Here is a 24,430-nt window from a genome sequence, read left to right on the forward strand (position 1 = left end):
CAAGGCGTTCCCAGGCCAGCCGAGTGACGTAGTCACTCCAGCATGTCCTGGGTCTTCCTCGGGGCCTCCTCCCGGTGGGACATGCCCGGAACACCTCACGAGGGAGGCGTCCAGGGGGCATCCTATACAGGTGCCCGAGCCACCTCAGCTGGCTCCTTTCGATGTGGAGGAGCAACGGCTCTACTCCGAGCTCCTCCCGGGTGACAGAGCTCCTCACCCTATCTCTAAGGGAGCGCCCCGCCACCCTGCGGAGGAAACTCATTTCGGCCGCTTGTATCCGGGATCCCGTTCTTTCGGTCATGACCCAGAGTTCATGACCATAGGTGAGGGTGGGAACGTAGATCGACCGGTAAACCGAGAGCTTTGCCTTTCGGCTCAGCTCCCTCTTCACCACGACGGACCGATACAATGACCGCATTACTGCGGCCGCCGCACCGATCCGCCTGTCGATCTCACGCTCCGTTCTCCCCTCACTCGTGAACAAGACCCCAAGATACTTAAACTCCTCCACCTGAGGCAGGAACTCTCCCCCGACCTGGAGGGTGCAAGCCACCTTTTTCCGGTCGAGAACCATGGCCTCAGACTTAGAGGTGCTGATTCTCATCCCAGCTGCTTCACACTCGGCTGCAAACCGCCCCAGTGCATGCTGAAGGTCCTGGCTCGAGGGAGCCAACAAGACCACATCATCTGCAAAAAGCAGAGATGAAATCAAGTGGCTCCCGAACCGTACCCCCTCCGGCCCCTGGCTGCGCCTAGAAATTCTGTCCATAAAAATAATGAACAGAACCGGTGACAAAGGGCAGCCCTGCCGGAGTCCAACACGCACCGGGAACAGGTCTGACTTACTGCCGGCAATGCGAACCAAGCTCCTGCTCCGGTCATACAGGGACCGTACAGCCCTCAGCAGAGGGCCTCCGACCCCATACTCTCGGAGCACCCCCCACAGGATGCCATGTGGGACACGGTCGAAAGCCTTCTCCAAGTCCACAAAACACATGTGGACTGGTTGGGCAAACTCCCATGCGCCCTCGAGCACCCTGCGGAGGGTGTAGAGCTGGTCCAGCGTTCCACGGCCAGGGCGAAAACCGCATTGTTCCTCTTGAATCCCAGGTTCGACTATCGGCCGAATTCTCCTCTCCAGCACCCTGGAATAGACTTTCCCCGGGAGGCTGAGGAGTGTGATTCCCCGGTAGTTGGAACACACCCTCCGGTCCCCCTTTTTGAAGAGAGGTACCACTACCCCGGTCTGCCAGTCCAGAGGCACTGTCCCCGACTGCCACGCGATGCTGCAGAGGCGTGTCAGCCACGACAGCCCCGCAACATCCAGAGACTTGAGGTACTCAGGGCGGATCTCATCCACCCCCGGTGCCTTGCCACTGAGGAGCTTCCGAACTACCTCAGTGACTTCAGCTTGGGTAATGAATGAATCAACCTCTGAATCCTCAGCCTCTGCTTCCTCGACGGAAGGCGTGTCAGCGGGATTGAGGAGATCCTCGAAGTATTCCTTCCACCGCCCGACGATGTCCCCAGTCGAGGTCAACAGCTCCCCTCCTCCACTGTAAACAGTGTTGGCGGAGCACTGCTTCCCCCTCCTGAGGTGCCGGATGGTTTGCCAGAATTTCCTCGAGGCAGACCGGTAGTCCTCCTCCATGGCCTCCCCGAACTTTTCCCAGACCCGAGTTTTTGCTTCCGCGACTGCCCGGGCCGCAGTCCGCTTGGCCTGCCGGTACCCGTCAGCTGCCTCGGGAGTCCGCCGAGCTAGCCAGGCTCGGTAGGACTCCTTCTTCAGCTTGACGGCATCCCTTACTTCCGGTGTCCACCACCGGGTTCGGGGATTGCCGCCGCGACAGGCGCCGGAGACCTTACGGCCGCAGCGCCGGACGGCCGCGTCAACAATGGAAGTGGAGAACATGGTCCATTCGGACTCAATGTCTCCGGCCTCCCTCAGAATCCGGTCAAAGCTCTCCCGGAGGTGGGAGTTGAAGACCCCCCTGACAGGGGAATCTGCCAGACGTTCCCAGCAGACCCTCACGATACGCTTGGGTCTTCTAGGTCTGACCAGCTTCCTCCCCTGCCAGCGGATCCAACTCACCACCAGGTGGTGATCAGTTGACAGCTCAGCCCCTCTCTTCACCCGAGTGTCCAAGACATACGGCCGGAGGTCAGATGAAACGACAACAAAGTCGATCATTGACCTCCGGCCTAGGGTGTCCTGGTGCCACGTGCACTGATGGACACCCTTATGCTCGAACATGGTGTTCGTTATGGACAGACTGTGGCTAGCACAGAAGTCCAATAACAGAACACCGCTCGGGTTCAGATCGGGGAGGCCGTTCCTCCCAATCACACCTCTCCAGGTAACACTGTCGCTGCCCACGTGAGCGTTGAAGTCCCCCAACAGAACGATGGAGTCCCCAGTTGGGGCACTTTCCAGCACCCCTCCCAGGGCCTCCAGGAAGGCCGGGTACTCTGCACTGCCGTTCGGCCCGTAGGCCGAAACGACAGTGAGAGACCTATCCCCGACCCGAAGGCGCAGGGAAGCGACCCTCTCGTTAAGTGGGGAGAACTCCAACACATGGCGGCTGAGCTGGGGAGCTATGAGCAAGCCCACACCAGCTCGCCGCCTCTCACCATGGGCAACTCCAGAGTGGAAGAGAGTCCAACCTCTCTCAAGGAGTTGGGTTCCAGAGCCCAGGCTGTGCGTGGAGGTGAGCCCGACTATCTCTAGTCGATACCTCTCAGCCTCCCGCACAAGCTCAGGCTCCTTCCCCCCCAGCGAGGTGACATTCCATGTCCCTAAAGCCAGAGTCGTCGTCCGGAGATTGGGTCGCCGGGGCCCCCGCCCACGGCTGCCACCCAAATCACACGGCACCTTCCCCTTATGTTCTTTTCTAGTAAACTGATAAACTTTGTGGGCAGCACGGTGGCTTAGTGGTTAGCACTGTTGCCTCACAGCAAGAAGGTTTGACTCCCTGGCCCAGCGGGGTCTTGGGTCTTTCTGTGTGGAGTTTGAATGTTCTCCCCGTGCCTGCGTGGGTTTCCTCCGGGTACTCCGGCTTCCTCCCACAGTCCAAGAACATGCATAGTAGGGTAACTGATGATTCTAAATTGCCCGTAGGTGTGAGTAGGCTATGTCTGGTTGTCTGTATATCTATGTGGCCCTGCAATGGACTGGCGACCTGTCCTGGGTGAACCCCTGCCTCCCGCCTGTGATTAGCTATGATAGGCTCCAGCAGACCCCTGTGACTAGGGTCGCCACCCGTCCCTTGAAATACGGAATTGTTCCGTAATTGGGAATTAAAAGTTGCGTTCCGTATTGAACCAATACAGACACATATTATGCTCTCATTTATTTATGTCATAACATACAGGTGAAGTTCGGAAAATTTGAATTTATTGCAAAACTTCATTCGTAGTAAATTCAACTTAAGGTGAAACAAATATATTATTTCCCACTACATGCAAAGTGAGATATTTCAAGCCTTTATTTGTTATAATTTTGGTGATTATGGCTCAGTTTATGAAACCCCCAAATAAAAAAATTTCTAAAAATGAGAATATATTATGAAATCAATAAACAATTCAATCATCAAATTCGTTTGCATCCTATACTACCAACATGTGGAATTCCTTACCGACATCCATAAAAGAGAGGAAATCCCTAATCTCCTTCAAGTCTGCCCTAAAAAGCCACCTACAGGAGGCTGCTACTCGTGACTGGGAATAATCAAAGCCTCTACTGCACATCCCGCTGTTCCTTCTGATTATTGCATCTTGTTTTTGTTTTTTTGTTTTTTTGTTTTGTTTTCTGCTTTTGTTTTGTATTACCTAGCTTATTCTATTTGTCTCATCACCTTCCCCCCTTTTCTTTTTTTTTACAATCTTCCCTACAAAGTACTGCTTCTTACCTGTATGTCATTCAATGTTATATGAGTTAAAAAAAAAAGGTCTCCAATGTAAACAAGTGTAATGCTTTCTTGGAATAATGCCTTTTAGTTGACTTTGTATCAGCGAATCTGTACTGTCATGAAACTGTACCTGATCCTATGCAATTCTTCTAATAAATTCTTCAATCAATCAATCAATCAATCAATCAATCAAAATTATAACAAATTAAGGCTTAACATATCTTGCTTTGCCTGTAATGAGACTATGTAATATATGTATTAGTTTCACCTTTTAAGTTGAATTATTGAAATAAATTAACTTTTGCACCATTTTCTTCACCTGTAGCTATATTCTACATCTGGGCTGATGTGGACATACAGACCAGAGGAGGCTATTTCAGTTGCTAGTATGTTTGGCTGTACAGTCATGCATGTTCAATGCTATTAGCACTTTAAACTTTAAATCAAAGCGTTTTGTTTTTTCATATAAAATAAATACATTTCTATGCATTTTAGAAGTTTTGGGGATGTCTTTTTTTGGCGCCTGCGCTGCTGAAATCGGGGTGTCCCTTATTTCTATTTCTGAAAGGTGGCAACCCTACCTGTGTGACCCTGCAAAGGATAAAGCAGGTATAGAAAATGGATGGATGATAAACTTTGTTTTTTCCAATTTGGTTAATTCTTGTATATTTCAGATCGGGGGGAAACAATGCAATAACTATTTTGAATCTCAGTGTTTTAAATGTCCCAGTGTACCAGCGGTAGGCAGGTGTTGTGCCAAAAAGTGATTGCCTGCCAGAATCTGATTTCTTCTGATTTCTGGCCGCGGGAGCGCGCACAGCAGCCCATTGAGCGATAGCGATAAACCGTCAGATTTTCAGATTAAGAAGCTCAAGAATGAGATCAAGTCATATTTAGGCAGAAACAACTTTTCATTAACTGTATTTGGCCTTCAATCAATTTTTGGCAGGTGAAATGCCTATTTTGTGTGGTCCTTTAAAAGAGTTACAAGCAATTATGTGAGATCTAGTGTTTATATTATAAAGCTCAAGAATGATATCAAATCATATTTAGGTAGAAACAACCTTTCATTAATTGTATTTGGCCTTCAATCAATTTTTGGCAGGTGAAAATGCCTATTTTGTGTTGTAATGGTCCTTTAAAAGAGTTAAAAGCAATCCTGTGAGCTGTAGTGTTTATATTATGAAGCTCAAGAATGAGATCAAATCATATTTAGGTAGAAACAACATTTCATTTGCTGTATTTGGTCTTCAATCAATTTTTGGCAGGTAAATAGACCCATTTTCAGCTGAAAAATGGTGAATTCAGATTCTGGCAGGCAATCACTTTTTGGCACGACACCGGTATTAAGCGCGGGAAGGAAGGAGGCCGCTGAACAGTATCGGAACCTTGCCCGCGGTGACGCGTCACTCACATGAGACGCGGAGTCGCTGCCGTCGCAGACCAGCGCGTCACATCAACATCCCAGCCGAGCATCAATTCTTTCACCTATTTAATATTTGTACCTGAGAACACCGACACGCGGCGGTGGAGCCCCACCAGCTTTGGTAAGCGGTTATATTGGTGTTTGTAAACCCCCCGGGAGGGTGTTAGTCTGGCCTTAGATGGCCCCACGGTGCGGGTTTTTGCGGGTTGTTGCTGCAGCTGCGGCTGCGGAGCTAACGGGCTAAGCAGCTGCACGCGTGATCGCAGCGTTGCTCCGGGGTTCCCGTTTAAAACCTGCAAAACGTAGCATTTTAGACCTTCTACACCCATTTAAAAATACACGTGTGTCTAACTTGTAGCGAATTAAGTTGCTTTTTCTGCTTTTTCTTTTTCTTTTTTAGTTTAAAACTTAAATCACACGTTTTAACGCCACTTCTCTTGATTTCAGAGCAATACAAATAAATGCTTGCTTGCAAGATAATATAGTGTAACATTTAAGATGTTCCCTCCATGCGAGGGATATAAGAAGACAAATGAACTGAGATTGTGTTTGATTTAGCCTTATTAATTATGTTTACACAAAAAAATTGACTTCAACAACATAGAATCACCTGACGCTTTTAAATTAACTTAACCGTAATTTTAACTGACTGATATCCCATTAGGGATGACTATTGATTAATTTGTTTTGGTGATTTTGTATTGAGGGGGAGGATTTTTTATAAGCCCTTCGGGCTTTTCCTCTCCTGCACAAATTATTTGTCCTTGTATGATAAAATAAAATAAAATACTGTTGTCATTGTGCAAATAAATAAATAAAAATAAAAATTAGGAGTCATTGTTTAAATATAAATGGTGATGCAGAACGTGCCACGCGTGAAAAGGCGGTTATACTGTTGTAATTTGCTGTTTAATTACAATCCTATTAACTACATCCAGGTATCAGAATAAAGCTGAAAACCACGTTGTAATATTTGTATTTTCCGAAATGTATCGCATTTCTACCACAGTCGGGTTTTAACCCGTTTTGGTTTATTTTTAACGGGGATCGATGTGATTCTGGGACGTCCTTGCTCTCCCATTGGCTCAGCTAGATCACGTGACCACTCCACAAACTTACATTTTCCACAGAAATGAAATCGAAACTTAAACCTCCATTTTCTAGCTCATGTTTCATTTTTCTTTCTTTGGCTTTTGTCTAAGTTAATGTAACATTTCATCACCCCCTTGTACAACTCCAACGCCGTGAACGTAGTCTTTATAAACGAGTTGTGAAGGCTGCGGACAAGACTGGTTATTAAAGAGGAAGAAACACGCATTTAAAACAAGTTTGACTTTCTCAGCAGCGTAGCCAGAGTAGTCAATTATTTTCACAGCTTTTCTTATTTCTTCGTGAGCTTATTGTGTTCGAATTAAGTCGAAAGTTTGCATGATATTTTATTTTTTGCGAGCCTGTTTAAGTAGAAGCACCGACGCTAAAATTATTTCCTTGTTTTTCCATCTCTGCTACTTCCGGTTGACCATCTGAAGGTGAGATTTACAACAATGTGTGCTTACAGCCCAGTAAATGCAGCACTATTTTACAGGACTGTCTCAGAAAATTTGAATATTGTGATTTTCTGTAATGCAATTACAAAAACAAAAATGTCATACATTCTGGATTCATTACAAATCAACAGAAATATTCCAAGCCTTTTATTATTTTAATATTGCTGATCATGGCTTACAGCTTAAGAAAACTCAAATATCCTATCTCCAAAAATTTGAATATTCTGGGAATCTTAAGCTTAAGCTGTAAACCATAATCAGCAATATTAAAATAATAAAAGGCTTGCAATATTTCAGTTGATTTGTAATGAATCCAGAATGTATGACATTTTTGTTTTTTTTAATTGCATCACAGAAAATAAAGAACTTTACAACAATGTGTGCTTACAGCACTATTATATAACCAGGGAAAGGCAAGTTCTATTTCAACTATTTGCAATACTAATAATAAAGCAAAGGAGGAATGGAGGCTTTTGCGCGTTTTGTTTTCGCTGCTCTAGTCTTGTTTTTTGTTATTATTTTTGAATAACAACATAGGGTGTGTAGACAAGTCTGTTCATCACATCTCATATGGATAGGCATGTCCACATGCCTGCCCAGGCAGCCTTAGAGAAGCTTAAATCAGACATGTACAGAGTTGTTTTTTTGGCTGTTTAATGTTGCCTTGAATCAGTGTCAGAAGAAGTCAACTCCAGCCCAGTTTGGCCCAGAGCTACCAGCCATGCCGGGTCTTATTACTGTGATGAACCAACACTGGTGTTCTCTATTAATGTGGCAGTGTTTGGGACGGCTCGGCTGTATGTGACACCAGAGCTGCTGACTGGACCAGCGGCTATGAAACCTGACTCGGTGTTGGGTGTCCCCTTGTTGTCAGTCTGAGTGATACAGGCATTACTGATTGTTGTATGACACTTGAGGCAAAATCAATTTTTGTGTCTGAGGATTTTGAAATTCTGAACTGTCCAGATTAAAATGTACATATAAATATATTAATTCTTTTGGTTTGGATGTTTGTTTTGTGAGGTACTGTCTGACGTTTACAGTTTTCCACTCTTTTTGTCTACCTAACTGTCTCAGTCTTATGCTCTGCCACATATCCAGACTCGGCAATAATGTGTAAGGCCATAAACAATACAGAATAGTCCCAAGTATGTCTGAATTATTAATCAGTTTCCTTTTACGCTGGGATTTGGTTTCAGAGTGAGAGGGAGAGATGGCATGTTACCCTGCAGTATCCTTGCAAATTGATTGAGTTTATAATCTGAAAATATGTTCAGCAACATCAGCAGTATCATCGTGGATCCGAGCTTGAAATCATCTTTAACTTTCTGATCTTCAGATATTTTATTGTCCATTTTGTTGTATGCTGCTTTTCAGGACAGTAGCAGCACAGCATAACCAAAAAAACAGCCCCCCTGCCCTGCTGCTTGTATATATCCTGGTTTATCCAAGGACACTTGAGTGGGTTGGAGGGTTGCCAGCAGATCCCGAACTTGTGTTGTCGACTAGGATAACACTTTCCTACCCTTCCGCTTGCTTCCACGTCAACCATGTTACTGTAATTTTGTCCTTGTATATATTTACTCCTGACTTTGCCTTCTGTTTGTATTTCAGGTGCTATCATTGTGCAACTATCCTGTCCTGACACCTTGTCAGGTTATTCTGTTGGTGTTGGAGGACATACAGTGATACTGAAGCTGCAGAGCCAGTTGTACCGGCCTCCTTTGCTCTCAACCCCTGCGCTATGAGCAGAGGTAGAGGAGGGCCTTTCAAGGAATATTATAATCGGCATCCACCACCCCACTTGCAGCCCAAGGAGAATTTCTACAGACCTGGCCCAGTCCCACCCTTCCCAAGAGCTGATCCGTCGCAGATCCCAAATCTAAATTACTATAACAGTGCTGTCCGGCCTGTAGTGCCCTTGCAGTCCCCACCTCCTCTCATCCCCTCTGCTCCCCCTTTACCAAACCACATTAACGTGTCCCCTAATAGTTCACAGATTGACAATCGCAACATCAGTTCAGTTCCCAATTCATTCCATCAGAAACAGGTAGAGTTTCTCAGAGGGCAGAACTGTGAGGGACCACAGTTCAGAAGAAACGCACAGGGATCTAGTTCATTATACCAGCCACAATCAGGGTATAGTAGATACTCAGACCCAAACAGCAGCCCCAGGGGCAGAGGTTGCTATAAGCAAAACCAGAGCTCTGCATACCCTTCTGGTACGCAAAGCATTTCTGGCCCACGACACGCAAACAGCCAGCACTCCAGCAGACAATCATGTGTCCAAGCAAATACTCTATGTGACAATTTTCAGAGATTGGCTCTTAATCAAGTCAAACTCGGTGGAGGAGGAGAAAGGTTTGACAGACATTTTTTCTCAAGCTGCTCAGGAAACTTGAGATATTCTAAAGGTAGTATAACTCTTACACCTGATATACAGGACCAAGTGTACAGAGCTTTGGCTGTTTTGTCACATCAGGAGAGTATTTCAGCTAAAGCATTAGCCAGAAAATTGCATTTGCCAAAGAAGATAGTCAACAAGGCTCTCTACGCTTTGGAACGGTCACAGAAAGCCTCCAAGCAAGGACTCCTCCCACCTGAGTGGACTCTTTACCAAGAACCCATTCAGGTTCAGAAAGGTTGGGTCTCAGAAGTACAAAGACCGTCTTCTAGTTTGAGCACCAGTACCAAAGGTCCACAAATACGTGAAACCACAGTTGACAGAGAAACTGAAAAAAAGGGACCGTGCAAAGAAGAAGACTCTGACACAGAATCCAGTTCGTTTAACTGTTCCTCGTTGGAGTCATCTGACTCTGAGGAATCCCAGTCTTCAGCAAAAGATTGTCACCACAGGAACATATTTCCCAGCTCCAATAGTTCACCTGATCAGGAACTTAACTTTGCTATGATGGCAGACCTGAAAGAGAAAATTTTGCAATATCTCCTAGAATCCGAGGCGGCAACTGCTCTCGTCATAGCAAAAAACGTTGACCTTAAAACATCTAAGCAGGTCAATCCCACCCTTCATGATCTGGAAAAGCAAGGTGAAGTTGTTAAAGACAGTGACTTCAACCCTCCCAAATGGAAGCTCTCCGATCACAGAAGAGAGAGGATGAAAAGAAGCCTGAAAGCTGCACAAGGTACCCCGGCTGTGGGGAGTCAGATGGAGGTGGAAGAGGGCAAAGGTCAGGATGGAGGGGTCTCCATCGTGGGGCCGTCACCGCCATATATACCAGGCCTTGAGTTACTGCTACCAACGGAGGATTCAGTGCCAGGGCATAGTCAAAGCAATGAGGTAAGTTAAGTTTCAATTTTAGCCTAGTAGTTATTTTTAACGTGGGGATCGATGTGATTATGGGATGTCTCCTCTGGCTGGGAGGACGTCCTTGGACGGGAACGGTCTCCCATTGGCTCAGCTACTCGCTTCTAAATCACGTAACGCACATCACAAACTTAAGTTTTCCACAGAAATTAAATCGAAACTTAAACGTCCATTTTATGACCCATGTTTCGTTTTTGATTTGGGTTTTCCCTACGTAATCTAACATTTTATGACCCCCTATTAAAACTGCAACGCCGTGAACATAGTCTTTATAAACCAGTTGTGAAGGCTGCGGACAAGACTGGTTATTAAAAAGGAAGAAACACGCATTAAAAACAAGTTGACTTTCTTAGCAGCTTAGCCAGAGTAGTCAATTATTTTCACAGCGTTTCTTATTTCTTCATGAGCTTATTGTGCTCGAATTAACTCGAAAGTTTGGATGATATTTTATTTTTTGCGAACCATCCTAAAATCAGCGACGCTAAAATGATTTCCTTTTTTTTCCACTTCTGCTACTTCCGGTTGACCATCTGAAGGTGAGATTTACAACAATGTGTGCTTAGAGCACTATTATATAACCAGGGAAAGGCCAGGCAATTTTAGCCTGTTCCCCTGTTACCACCAAGCTTCATTATGTACATCTCTATCACTAGAGTACTCTCAGGGTTCTGTAATCTCTTTTTAATACTGTATTTACTGCTTATTCAGTCCATTTAAATTGCTCAAAACAGAGTATATTGCATGACTCGTATTCAGTCTGGATAAATCATCTGTTTCACTTGTAATTTCTGATCTAATAACTCAGTCATTGACCTTAAAGTTAAACTATCAAAACCTTTGCAGATGATTTTCAGATTGTCTCCTTTCTGCTGTCTTACTTTATTCAAAATGTATAAATAACAAAGTGTATTCCCTACAGCTGAAGCTCTTGTTTTCTCTGACCGGTTGAGTTCTGGCTTTATTATGCTACTGGCTAGATTGATGTAGTAATGCAGCGATATAACTATGATGCAAGTTAGTGGGTACTAAAACTTACAGTTTCAGATCTGGTACTTAAATGGGGAACAATACATTCAACAAGCTTCTGGTAACACCATGTTTATTTCAACAGATGCCTGGACATCAGAGTCAGGGCACAGACCCCCAGCCTTTAAGGCAGAGGCTGGGAAAGCCTTATTTAAAGCACTGATTTTAAAAGCTAAAGCTGCAGATCCTGCAATGCTTAAGGTTATTGGTTCAGACACAATTTTGTGTGTATGGATGTCCATGTTAAGCTTACACTTACACAAAATGCCTTAAAATGTATAACATTATAGATTTAAAAACCTTCACTACAGTTCTAACATGAAAATGGGTGAGTTTGGTTATTATGAGCTCTAACATTCTATTATTGGAAGTTTGCATCTAATTTTTTAGTGATCCCATGACTGGCCCGACCTGACCCGCCTAGTCTGTGGTGGTCAATGCAGCATCCGTCAAAAATAGACTAGAAAGATATCGTTAAAGGAACGCCGTTTCTGGGAAAATTGTGAAATGCGCCAGGAAAATACAATTATTGAAAAAAAAGTTGGCACAATTACTTGTAACGATGTGCATCAAGTGGAGCCCTAGATTTAAGTTAGTTTTAAAAGACACACCTCCTCACAAAACATTTAGGCAGTCTTCTTGGTTTATTTTTTATCTAATGCTTACACCCTTGAAGATTAAACACATTTTCTAATTTTGTTATCTTGTATTTTTTCTCTCTGTCCCATCCTACCATTTACCAGCCTTCCTTAACCTTGTGTGGAGACAAAGAGATGAACGAGGAACAATGGGCCAGTGATGAAATCCCAGAATTTCTCAACACTATTCGCAAACAGACAGATGCTGATAAATGGTCGACAACGAAAACTAATTTTATGGGAACCGTCGCTGTGTCAGTAGCTGCTCCACCTCCCCAGAATCTGTGGGCCAAATTACAGGAGGTGAGACTGAAGAATCCTGTCAGTGGTCTCATGGAGTATGCCCAGTATCTGGGCCAAAACTGTGAGTTCCTGCTTCTGGACCAATCAGGACCTTCTCATGACCCTAGGTTAGTGCTTTTTATCATCTACCCTTTTGTATAAGGTTATGTTTAATACAAGCGGTAATGTAAGTTAGTCTTTATTAATCTAATTGTTATTTTAAAATGATAACGTATAGGGCTGGGCGATATATCGAGATTTTAATATATATCGATATATTTTCAAACACGATATGGTACGAGACAATATCGTTTTATATCGATTTAAAAAAAAAATATATATATATATATATATATATATATATTTTTTTTTTTTATGATTTTGATATAGCTTATTTTGTGACAAATTGACTTGAATGTTTTATTTGAGATTTGCACAAATGTTTTGTTATTTGCACAACTGTCAACCTCAGTGGAAAAGTCTGCCTGTTACTGTCTACATTGTATTAATTGCACAGTGTATTTTAATTTAATTGTTATGCAGGAAAGGGATATTAGTTTTATTTTATTCAAAAAGCATTTTTATTCTATATATGCAGGCAGTTTATTTTTATTTCATTTGTTTTATACATTTTGATATTGTGCAGACCTCTGTTAACAAAGGTACCTGTGTGACATTTGGCACGAGGCTTTGTATTAAAACTGACTGTTTTTTTTAAGGGTTTGCCTCAGAAAAAAATGAAGCTAACAGAGATGCTATGCTATAATGCTTTGGGGGAAACCCCAATTAAGGCACAGAAAAAATATCGAGATATATATCGAGTATCGCCATTTAGCTAGAAAATATCGAGATATGACTTTTGGTCCATATCGCCCAGCCCTAATAACGTATCATATACTGCTCAACTGACCTCAGGAAGAGATTACGATCAAGGTGCCAAATTAAACCAGTTTTTCACATCAGTGTGTCATCTATATGTATGTTTTTTTTCTACTCTGTTCAGATTCCGTATGCAGGTAATGCTAAACAGGAGGCTGTTTCCCATCGCAGAAGCTTCGAGTAAGAAGGTTGCTAAAAAAGATGCTGCTGCGGCCACTCTGCGTATTCTCATTGAAGAGATGCAGGGAGGGACGGGGACAGCGGACGAGGGAAATGCAGGCACCGTGGACCAAGTGATGGACATACTACAAGTTAGTTATTTTATCTTTGTGGAAAAAAATAACGCACCCATATAGGGCTGGGCGATATATCGAGATTTTAATATATATCGATATATTTTCAAACGCGATATGGTACAAGACAATCGATTTAAAAAAAAAAATAAATAATAATAATAATTTTGATATAGCTTATTTTGTGACAAATTGACTTGAATGTTTTATTTGAGATTTGCACAAATGCTTTGTTATTTGCACAACTATCAACCTCAGTTGAAAAGTCTGCCTGTTACTGTCTACACTGTATTAATTGTACAGTGTATTTTATTTTATGTATATTTATTTAATTGTTATGCAGGAAAAGGATATTTGTTTTATTTTATTCAAAGAAGCATTTTTATTCTATATATGCAGGCAGTTTATTTTTATTTCATTTGTTTTATACATTTTGATATTGTGCAGACCTCTGTTAATAAAGGAACCTGTGTGACATTTGGCACGAGGCTTTGTATTAAAACTGACTGTTTTTTAAGGGTTTGCCTCAGGAAAAAAATGAAGCTAACAGAGATGCTATGCTATAATGCTTTGGGGGAAACCCCAATTATGGCACGGAGAAAATATCGAGATATATCGAGTATTGCCATTCAGCTAGAAAATATCGAGATATGACTTTTGGTCCATATCTCCCACCCTACACCCATATAAGTCAAATAAAAAAATGTTTTTTTTTTAATTAAAAAAAAATGACCTGAACAGGTCAAATTTAGCCACATTTTGCTCTGTGGTTAGTCAGAGTTTGTTAAAGGACATGCAGGATATTAAGCACTGGAAGAGGAGTTGTTAATAGAGGTTTAACTACGCAGGTTCAGACAACGTTTGTGAAGAATACCTAATTTAACATCTCAGGTAAACACAGTCTCTATAAATGCATGTGATGTAATGTATTCTGTCTCCTTCTCTGCCAGAGGTCTGTTGAGACTGTAGGGGGGGGTTCCAGTGTTGTGGAAGGAATGGTAGAGGGACCCTGCCAGCCCCTGTCCCGCTCTCTGCCCGGTGGGAAGAATCCAGTGTCTGTCCTGATGGAGTACAGCCAGCGCACGGGGAACCCCATCGAATTCATCATCACTGGGCAGGCAGGCCCACCACATGACCCAAGGTGCTTGCTACTTCACATCCTATGTATCTGTCCTTTTTTAGATGCCTTCTCCGACTTTGTATGTGCCGGGTTTAGTTTCCTGTGTGCGTACATTTCTGCCTTCGAGAAATAGCCTTTTCTGTTTATCCCACCGTCAACGCTGTAATCATCTGACAAAGACACAATACCATCTCTGTTTTTTGGCCCTTTCCTTTTAAATCTAACCTTTGGGGCAACTGCTTGGCTAGCAAATACTGTACACTTGTGTTTTTGTCCTATTACTTTGTGGACTTTGTCTTGACCATCGCTGCACCACAGGTAGTAGATTTATTGTGACCCTGTCTCGTCTGCTCATCTATCAAAGTGTAAAGTCAGGACGTAGTAACTTACCAAAGTGAGCCAAGTGCACAATCTCAGTTACAGACCAAAAATAATTACCTTCCTCTCTCTTACATCCTTTTCACCTTCTCTGTCCTGTGCTCAGGTTCATGTACAGAGTGAAGGTTGGAGAGAGTTTGTTTGCAGAGGCCTCCGCTCCAAGTAAAAAGGCAGCCCGCCAGTTGGCAGCAGAAGAAGCTGTCAAAGAATTAATGGCTGGTGGAAAACTGCAGGTCAACAAGGTAAAGACTTAGAAGCAGAGTTTAAATTGCATCTGTCAGTTTGGAAGTGGTAGAAGTTGTTTATGAAACAAATGGAATAGGAAACAACTCTCTCCCCAACTTTTAGCCCTTGATGTCCTCGCTCAGTTATTCAGATTCTTTGAACCCCACACCCTCTCAATTTATCTTCTCTAGCCTCACTTGCCCCTGGGCCCTTCGACTGATAGTGAAGGGGGTTCCTCTGGGCCAACATGCCCTCCTCTAACCGTAGATGAGTTGCGGGCGGCCCATGAAGCCGGCGTTGGGGACCTCATCAATCACCTGAACAACAACGCAGTGTCAGGTCTTCTGGAATATGCCAGAGCCCGGGGCTTTGCTGCCGAGATCCGCCTGGTGGGCCAATCTGGACCCCCACATGATCCAAAGTAAGTCTGAGGTGCACGGATGCACACAGTGCACAGATTATATACACACACTAGGTGTAACGATCTGTTACAGTTTCATTACTGTAGGGCTGGACAATTAATCTAAATTTAATTGAAATCGACATTTTAAACCTATAGCCAACGTAAACTTGCCCCATGTCGGTTATTTTGTCTTTTTTCGCCTGTTATTGCCGTCCCAACTTTGTCTGTGTGTTCATGTACTGCCCTGAAAACATACTCTCACCAGAGCTGTGTTTGCAGTCACGTGACTCTGCGGAGACGAGTGAACAAGATTTTACCAAAGAAAAACGCTGTCTGTCGTTTGAGCACATTTTGAATTTGCTGAAGTGGATATAGAACAAAACAAAGTCAAATTAAAACAGTGCAGAAAGTTTTACTGAGTGAAAGTAAAATCACTAACTTTTTTCAACACTTAAGCTTGTTGCATCAGCACACAATCCCCCGATCGCCACACGGCAGCATTGCGGCAGCGCATGATGCTGTCCTAATGGTCCGGGATCATCAATGCTTTCCAGCGATCTGCCGACCCTCATTTTTGGATGCATTCTGTTCATCAGAAGTTCAGGCAGAGAGGTGAACTTCAGTGTGGAAGACGGCATTGATGAGTTTTTTCCTCCATTGTTCAAAACGGCCCACTTTGACTTTTGACCGGCCCCCGTCTACAATTTCATTAACTAGACTTGAGCTGTGTAGCACATGGTATTATTATAATAATAATTAAAGTAATGGGGAGGGGGTTTAATCTCAAATTAATTGTTCAATGATCGGCCTTGATGTCAAACTAATTAAGTAATTAATCATGATTTTGATATGAGGTCATAAAAGCCCAGCCCTACATTACAGTATGCTTAACATAAAGTTTCCTTGTAATTAATGTGAAAATGTAACTTTATTTGGTTGTGCTTGCAACACCTGATTATACTAAGCAAAATGTCCTTTCTTTATTAGTAGCCGTAAGAGTGAAAGCCCATTCAATGCCTCCTCTTTCCTGTTTTCTTTTCCCCTGCTGCTCAGGTTCACCTACCAGGCCAAGCTGGGCGGACGCTGGTTTCCTCCAGTTTGTGCCTCCAACAAAAAACAGGGAAAGCAGGAAGCAGCGGATGCTGCTCTCCGGGTTTTGATTGGAGAAGCCGAGAAGGCGGCACGCACTGGCGAGCTTATCCCCAATGAGGTAGGGACTATTAAAATGTTAAAAATGTGAAATCATTTATTTTGAAAGCTGAAATTCAAACATCTTCAGAGGAGCTTTCTGAAGCTCAATTTTGGATTAAAGGATTTTATGATGGAATAAAATAATTTCTTCAGCGAAGAAATACCAAATGTTAAATTTTTAAACTAATCAACATTAAATATGTACAGGATGATCAAGAAACCACCTCTTTTGTGTCTTCGTTAAATAACAGCAAATTCCATTAATGTACATTTACAAATTGTGATCACTGAAATATGACTTGCAATAAAATAGCATAGACATCAGTGTCGTTACGGTTTCACAACAAACATCAAGAGATGATGAGAAGTAATGTGTTTGAATTGTTGGTGAAAAAGCTTGCTATAAAGTCGTCACTGCCTGCTCAACACATGCAAAGGCGCAACTAGACGATTTACATTGGTAAATGTCCACCATCTGCGGCTCGCCAGATCAGAAGACGTACAAATGTAAAGCATCTGGTTTATACACTCTGCCTCCCTCACAGAAGGCTGTTGGAATCTCAGCTTAGGCTTTTATTTTAATTCAATTCAGTTCAATTTTATTTATACAGCGTCTACTACAACAGAAGTTGTCTCTAGGCTCTTTCCAGAGATGCAGAACATGACCCCTGAGCAATTATTAGTTAAACAATGGCAGTAAAAACTCCCCTAGTGGGAGAAAAACCTTAAACCAAACAGTGGCAAGAAAAACTCCCCTTTTATGAGGAAGAAACCTCGAGCAGGACCTGGATCATAAGGGAGGACCCTCCTTTTTGGAGTTTGCATTTCTCATTTACTTCTGGGTGTTTTCTCTGCTTTCTCTATACAAATACGCATGATAAGTTGATCGAAAAATCCAAATTGAACACGAGTGAAAGTGAGTTGTCGTTTGTCTCTGTCCTTGAATAGCTCGGCCTATCATGGCATGAAGGATAAATGTGTGTCCAATACATGAAGAAGCTTGATTGATGTGAAGAAATTAAAATGTCTTTTTTTTTTACCTCCCTAATTCTAGCTCCCAGTCAGTGGCAGCACTTTGCATGACCAGATAGCAATGTTGAGTCACCAGCGTTTCAACGCCCTGACCACCCGTATCCAACACAGTCTTCTTGGACGCAAGATCCTGGCCACCATCATCATGAGGAGAGGCGAAGGCCTGGGCACCGTAGTCAGCCTTGGAACTGGTACATATATGTTTTGTTTGGAAGTTTACCTCAGAGAGTTGTTGGATGTTTTTATTTTTGTTTATTGCTGTTAAAGTTACATTATATCCTGCGCTTGGAGACGTGCAGTCACGAAGCTGAAACAGAACTGGGTTACTGCAGAACCTAGAAGCGTTGTGTTCCTGGACATTCAATGTGTCTTTGGTTTTTCTCTCAGGAAATCGTTGTGTCAAAGGGGAGGAGCTGAGCCTTAAAGGCGACACTGTTAATGATTGCCACGCTGAAATCATCTCAAGGAGAGGATTTATTCGGTAGGAATTGATATCTTGTTCCTTTTATTAGTCTTTCCTGTTTGTTTGTGAGGATACTTCTTCCTCCCTTAGCCCGAATCTGGATGATATTATTTGTCTAAATCCCTGTTTTCTCCTCTCAGGTTTCTGTATAACGAACTGCTCAAGCACGTTGAGGGTGCAGATGACAGTATATTTGAGCCAGCAGAGGAGAACAAACTACGGATCAAATCTGACATTACCTTTCACCTTTACATCAGGTAAGACTGTCAGATGTTTTTTTGTCTCTTAGCTTACCTCCTCCCCCTTTTCCCCCAATCTGTCCAGTCCACCCTTGTTTCTTTTTCTAGTCCGAGTAGCTGTCATTTTGGTCTGAATCACATCAGTACTTTATGTCTGTACGTCTTTCATCCGTAGCACGGCTCCATGTGGGGATGGCGCACTGTTTGATAAATCTTGCAGTGAGGCAGGAGATGAAAACCAGGACCACCAGCCTTTATTTGAGAATGCTAAGCAGGGCAAGCTTCGCACCAAAGTGGAGAATGGTGAGACTTCAGACTTGCATGCGCTCAGCTTCATCGATTTAATGTTGTGAAATGTGTGTGGAAGCAGTAATTTACATATTTTGGTCCGTTAGCAATGGTTCGGGTGTGTATATTGTTGCTGTTTCCAGGCGAGGGGACCATCCCAGTGGAGTCAAGTGCCATTGTACCCACCTGGGACGGTATCCAACATGGAGAAAGGCTGCGAACCATGAGCTGCAGCGACAAGATCATGCGCTGGAACGTGCTCGGCCTCCAGGGGGCACTGCTCACTCATTTTCTCCACCCCATTTACCTGAAGTCCATCACACTTGGTAAATCATAATGCTTAGCAGACTGTCATCATCTCAGACGGTTTACTATTCATGAGATTTAATGTCTTTGAACGATCTGAACGATAAACTCCCACATTGGCATTTGTTCTCGACTTGAACTTCTGTTTTACAACATGCACTCTCTGTTCTGATCTTCCAGGCTATTTGTACAGTCATGGTCACCTGACACGTGCTGTCTGCTGTCGGCTTTCCAGAGATGGGGACGCCTTCGCCCAGAGTCTCCCCAGTCCCTTCAAGCTGAACCACCCAGAGGTACATACACAAGTGTTTGATTTTAAACATGAGTATGAAACTGAAAAATGAAGGTCATTCTCATTGAATTAATTAATCACGCTGCAAGCATTCCTATCTGTACCTGCACATCCATTTTATTAGCCTGTCCTATGTAAATTGGGCACATCCATCAATTAACACAAAGCAGGTGGGTCCTTGTCACACCAACAGAAAAAAATGGCGGATAAACAAGAGCTGATGGTTACACATGATTCATCTTGCTCCTTGATTCAACCTCATTCTAACATGGTCTTGGTATCACTAATGCCCATTACAGAGCTGGTTTTGGAATTGCAGCCTTGCAGCAAATTAGCACAGTTGAACAAAGTGTGATTTCTCTCCCACACCTGGACTGTAGGTGGGCCGGGTGAGTGTGTATGACTCTACACGTCACACAGGCAAGACCAAGGAGTCCAGTGTGAACTGGAGCTTTCCAGACCAGCACAATGTGGAGGTGCTGGACGGGACCAAGGGGAAGCTAGATGGGTATGTACAATATTATGTCACCTTACTAAAGCCTGTTTTTCATAATGTCAGTCTTGTTGGTTTGATCGCTTCTTCATTTGATGTTATCTGTCCTTTTACATTTATGTGGCAAAATAGTTGAACATCAAAGAACTGAAATGGGACAATTCAGTTATATAAACAGTGTGTGTGCAGAATAGATGAAATGGACTGATTTAAACAAATGTCTTTATCACCAAATGGTTCAGTATTTCATCTCTGGGTGGCAAATATATAGAAACAAGTAAAGGGTGTGTTGAACTTTGTGCTGGAGTAATTGAAACAGAACATTTCCAGGAACCCATGACCAGTCCTGCACATCAGCTTGTACTACAAATAGCCCTTTTCTCTCTTTAGAACAACTTAACCTCAGGGATCTTGATGGATGTTATCATGTCAAATGATGCTTCGAGTTCACTCAAACAAGATTATATTATCTTTGACTTTGCTACTTTATAACATTGGGCATTACCTATTTTTACTTTTTCTATTTTTCAAGTCACTTTTCTGGTAGAACATTTATACATGATCTTGACTTAGATCCAGTTTTGAACAGATGTGCTGACATTGTCAACAAGAATTCACTGAATTCAGACATTTTATGGTTGATCACTTGCGTCCTGACATCTTGGTCCAGTTGCAAAGCAACAAATCATTATTATATTGGAATCCATTTATAATTTCATATTTAAACAGAAAAAACAAACAGTTTTAATCCTATTTATCAACAAAAGCTTTTCCCTTGTAGCCTCCGTGCTCGTTCATGGGGTCTTTAGAAAACTTCAGGTTGACAGCAGTGTTACTTTTAAAGAATAATTTTTTGTATTAAATTACCATGAATAAATACACAAATTTAATTAAAGAAATACTTTACCAAGTATCAGCTTTGTTTTATTTAACCATCATTTTTTTAATTCATCCAGCTGAGTTGTTTTACTTTAAATAACCCAATTAAAATCATCCAAAATATAGGATTTAGGTCATATTTAACATTAATCACTTATTTTAATCACCATTGATTCTGGAGAAAACGGTTTCAATGAATCCACCACACTATAGACGACCAACAAAATCTTTTATTTTATATCAACCAAAATAGTAGTAGTGAATTTTATTCATCAGTAACTGCCAAATAACCAAAATGTTCATCCAGCCCAAAAGGCGGAGCATCAAGACACTGAAAAGGTTAAATAAGAAACTGATAAAAGCAGAGATGCTTGTGCCGTGCCAGACAGACCATGATGTTTTGATCTGTTTTTTTATTCCCCCAGCTGTCATCTTGTTTTTGCATTTTTCATCAATACTAAGCTCACAATGTCTTCTCTCCAGGAACAAACAGGCGGTGTCCCGCGTATCCAAGTCCAACCTGTTCGGGCTGTTCCGCTCTCTGTGCCAGAAGTGCGGCCGAGCTGATCTCTACCCCCTGACATCCTACACTCAGGCCAAGATGGCTGCCACGACGTTCCAGCTTGCTAGGCAACAGTTTTTCCAAGCTCTCAGTGCCCACCGCTACGGAGCCTGGATCAGCAAACCCCTGGAAGAGAAGAGTTTTGAGGCACTAGAGGGAACCAGAAACAACGGCTTAAACATCCCAGTGGGAAATGGAAGCAATACGAACGGAGGTGCAGCGGTGTACAAGCAGGCAGAGGCGTAGATCAGTGCAGGGCGTTCTGTTGAGTAGATGGTAATATTATGTGGGGTTGGGGAGGGGGGTACATAGAAGGGGAAGTTTGTGTCTAAAGAAAATAAATGCAAAGCCGGCAGCCAGAACTGTGTCTTCTACTGGAACATGGTTGAAGGCTGCAGAGAGATGGAAAGGGACAGAATGAAGTCAAGGGCAAAGCCTGAAGTAGGAACAAGGTCACTGTTGACAAACAGTGAAGGAGAGAGATCCTCTTGGTGTACAGAAGAGCAATACAACATGGAAACAGAAGAAGTCAGTTAACATCTGTTGCGAAAACTGCTGCTCGGCTGAGTCATCGTAGTATGTGAATTGGTTATATGCATTCAAATGTTAGTTTCAGATTTCTTCAGCAGTTAAGTGTGACATATGTAGTCGTTTTTCCACTGTTAATTAATCTGTGTAAAGTCACTTTTGCAGTTTCTGTGAACATTGTCAATGAGGAGTGGACCCAGGTCATTTGTTCTCGTTAGACCACTGTTCATTGTCCTATTTTACTATGAACACTCGATCACATTACTGGACCTGTTAGTAGAAATTAAGCCTGATGTGACCCTGCGTTGTCGTGTCTTCTCGTGGATAGCTGTTGTTGCTCTGCTTCCTATGTTTTATTTTAAGGTAATTGCAGGCTTTTAAAGCATCACAATAGTTTTTTGTTTTTTTTTAATCCCATGGTAAAATAGCGTTTTTAGTTCTTCTTTTTTCTTTCTTCTTCTTTTTTTTTTATAAAGAAATATTCATTATTTGGTTTTAAGGAGTGCCATGTTTCTGTCATGGTCCCTTGTCCCTGCTGTTGGTTGAAACCAGCCAAAGTAATTTTGGATTCCTGTCCTGGTTTCAACCCTTTACAGTAATATGTCACATGGCAACAAGGAATTTAGCTACAGTAGACATTATGATAGAGGTAACAAAGACATGACAAAGACATTTGTTCTGCTTTAAGATGGTGAGCTGACACTGGGATGCTCTGCAGGAAACATTTCACACGGATGTCAAGAGTAAACATTGGGTTTAGGCCTTGTGCAGTGTAGATAAAGCAGTGTACATAAACTATTACTGTAGTCAAGGCCAGCTTTACACTGGCTGTGTGATGTACGTGCTGCGTGTGCGTTTGAACTCCTGCATTCGTGCTGCCTGTTCGTAATTCATATTGCTAACCTTTCTGTTGCACAGCCATGCCTCTGATAACGACCAGTCTCGGTTTTGCTTTGATCGATATGCTTTGAGAAGTAAAATCCAGGGGAGGAGACCACTTAAACTGGAGACCAGTAGCATGCAATAGCCAGAATTAAAATAAATGTATGATTACAGCAGATTATAACGTAGTCTTATGTCTATGATGTACTGACTGCATCTGACAGAGATCACACAGCGGGCATAAAGCTGGCAAAAGGTAACTTTTACATGGTCACGAGTGGCATATTGGTAACATTTAAAAGTTAACTTTCAGTTCACACTGTTGCGTCCCCATTCAGACTCATCTAATTTACACCAGCAGAAAAATATAAACTGACTCAAGTCACAAATCTATATCTTCATTCGTTGTTGTCATGATTGCCAAAAGTGCAGAATAGGCTTCGTTAAACCCCATCCGTCTGTGCTTGTAAAGCTTTTACATAGAACTGCTGATGTCGTCCTCTAAGCAGTGCAATATTTCTGTTCCTATGGCTTGTATGGTTTTCAAGTGTTTGATTCTATTTTTTTCCTCAGTAGCAGATATTGCTAGAAATTCTTCAAAACCTGTAACAGTCCTGCATGTTGTTTTGTTTTATATATTTTCTTTAAACAGCAGGTCTTGGTACTTGTCAGTTCCCAAAGACCACACAGGTCAGACAATTTTGTTGTCTTACAAGTATGTTTTCTCAAATTAAATGGATGACGCAATATATGCATAAATGTGTACACAAATACATGGACACACAGATGTACAGTGAGATCCAGAAACCCCAGTCTGCTGTCAGAAGCTCATTTATCACATGTTTTAGTCTCCAGTGCTTGTATTAAATAATGCTCGCATACAGAAAAGTGCAAGTGTGTGCATTATTTATTTCTTATTTTGATCATCTTTTTTCACTGTTTTTGTTTTTTTTTCTTAAATGCAAAAAAAACTATGCAAGATGGCACTGAGATGCGTCACGCAGTTTTGTTTAACGTAATGCTTAAATATAACTTGCTGTCTTGAGGGGAAAATTTATTTTTAAGCTTGCGGAAGAGCACAATTTACACATTCAGTGCTTTGCAAATGTCTTTCAACCCTAGTTGCCTTATTTTCATTTTTCATGGCCATCCACATTTGTTTTTCTGTCTCATGATGAAGATGAAAGCAGAAAATACAATGATGTTAAGAGTTAAATCACTTAATCAGTTGGCTGAATCATCAGCTGTCCAAGTTTCGACCATTTTGTGGTAACCGTTATATGCCAGAGAAAAGGCCACCTCATTCAACCTCTAGACGGCATCAACACAAAGTAAAACCATAAAATGTTCAAAATAAAACGAGTCGATATTTAATGTGACCTCCCTCAGAACCAAGTGCAGATTTAACCCTCTTCAAGGAGTTAATATTAGACGTTTGCAGTGATACTAATTAGGATTCTGTTGTAGTTCGGTTTAAGACGGCTGTATTTTCTGTTTACATCTTAAAGAGACTTGAAAATAAAAGTAGAGCTCATAACTTTGACAATATGTCACGACTGGGATAACTAAGACTTTTGCACAGTATTGTTTCTGCCTTTCAAAGAGTGCTTTTATTTTAATATTTAAAAAACTTCAAGATGAACTGAGACCTCTGGATCCCACTAAACCACTGGATACAAAACTGATGCATTTAGTTTAATGCCGTGTGTTTGTGTAGGTGTATATATTTTGTAAGTCATCCAAAATAACTTTGTATATGTTTTTCATGTGATTTTAATTAGACTCGAATGTTCTATAATTTTTTTTAATCAATAAATTTTGAAGG

The 24,430-nt window shown here is 42.3% G+C and overlaps 1 protein-coding gene across 2 annotated transcripts; it reads left to right on the plus strand.

The window, feature by feature from the left end:
- Positions 1-5,344: 5,344 nt before the first annotated feature.
- adar (adenosine deaminase RNA specific) lies at positions 5,345-24,430 on the plus strand. 2 transcript variants are annotated; one of them, XM_061716888.1, is made up of 16 exons: positions 5,345-5,455; positions 8,496-10,179; positions 11,976-12,280; positions 13,156-13,342; positions 14,275-14,465; positions 14,929-15,064; positions 15,239-15,468; positions 16,504-16,660; positions 17,696-17,864; positions 18,061-18,154; positions 18,277-18,393; positions 18,551-18,678; positions 18,807-18,989; positions 19,150-19,262; positions 19,642-19,769; positions 21,117-24,430. In XM_061716888.1, the coding sequence occupies exons 2-16, from the start codon at positions 8,626-8,628 to the stop codon at positions 21,439-21,441; spliced, it is 4,017 nt and encodes a 1,338-aa protein (XP_061572872.1). In that variant the 5' UTR covers positions 5,345-5,455; positions 8,496-8,625; the 3' UTR covers positions 21,442-24,430. The 2 variants fall into 2 exon arrangements, with proteins under 2 accessions (XP_061572872.1, XP_061572871.1); XM_061716887.1 differs by lacking the exon at positions 5,345-5,455 and adding an exon at positions 6,470-6,863.

The sequence above is a fragment of the Cololabis saira genome, chromosome 3 (genome assembly GCF_033807715.1).
Source record: "Cololabis saira isolate AMF1-May2022 chromosome 3, fColSai1.1, whole genome shotgun sequence".
NCBI lineage: Eukaryota > Metazoa > Chordata > Actinopteri > Beloniformes > Belonidae > Cololabis > Cololabis saira.

What these genes read in the sequence shown, in the direction of transcription:
- adar (XM_061716888.1), top strand. Translation starts at nt 8,626, where the DNA reads ATGAGCAGAGGTAGAGGAGGGCCTTTCAAGGAATATTATAATCGGCAT. An exon ending in GGCATAGTCAAAGCAATGAG is followed by an intron (nt 10,180 to 11,975) that starts GTAAGTTAAGTT and finishes ACCATTTACCAG; the next exon opens with CCTTCCTTAACCTTGTGTGG. An exon ending in CCTGAAGTCCATCACACTTG is followed by an intron (nt 18,990 to 19,149) that starts GTAAATCATAAT and finishes CTGATCTTCCAG; the next exon opens with GCTATTTGTACAGTCATGGT.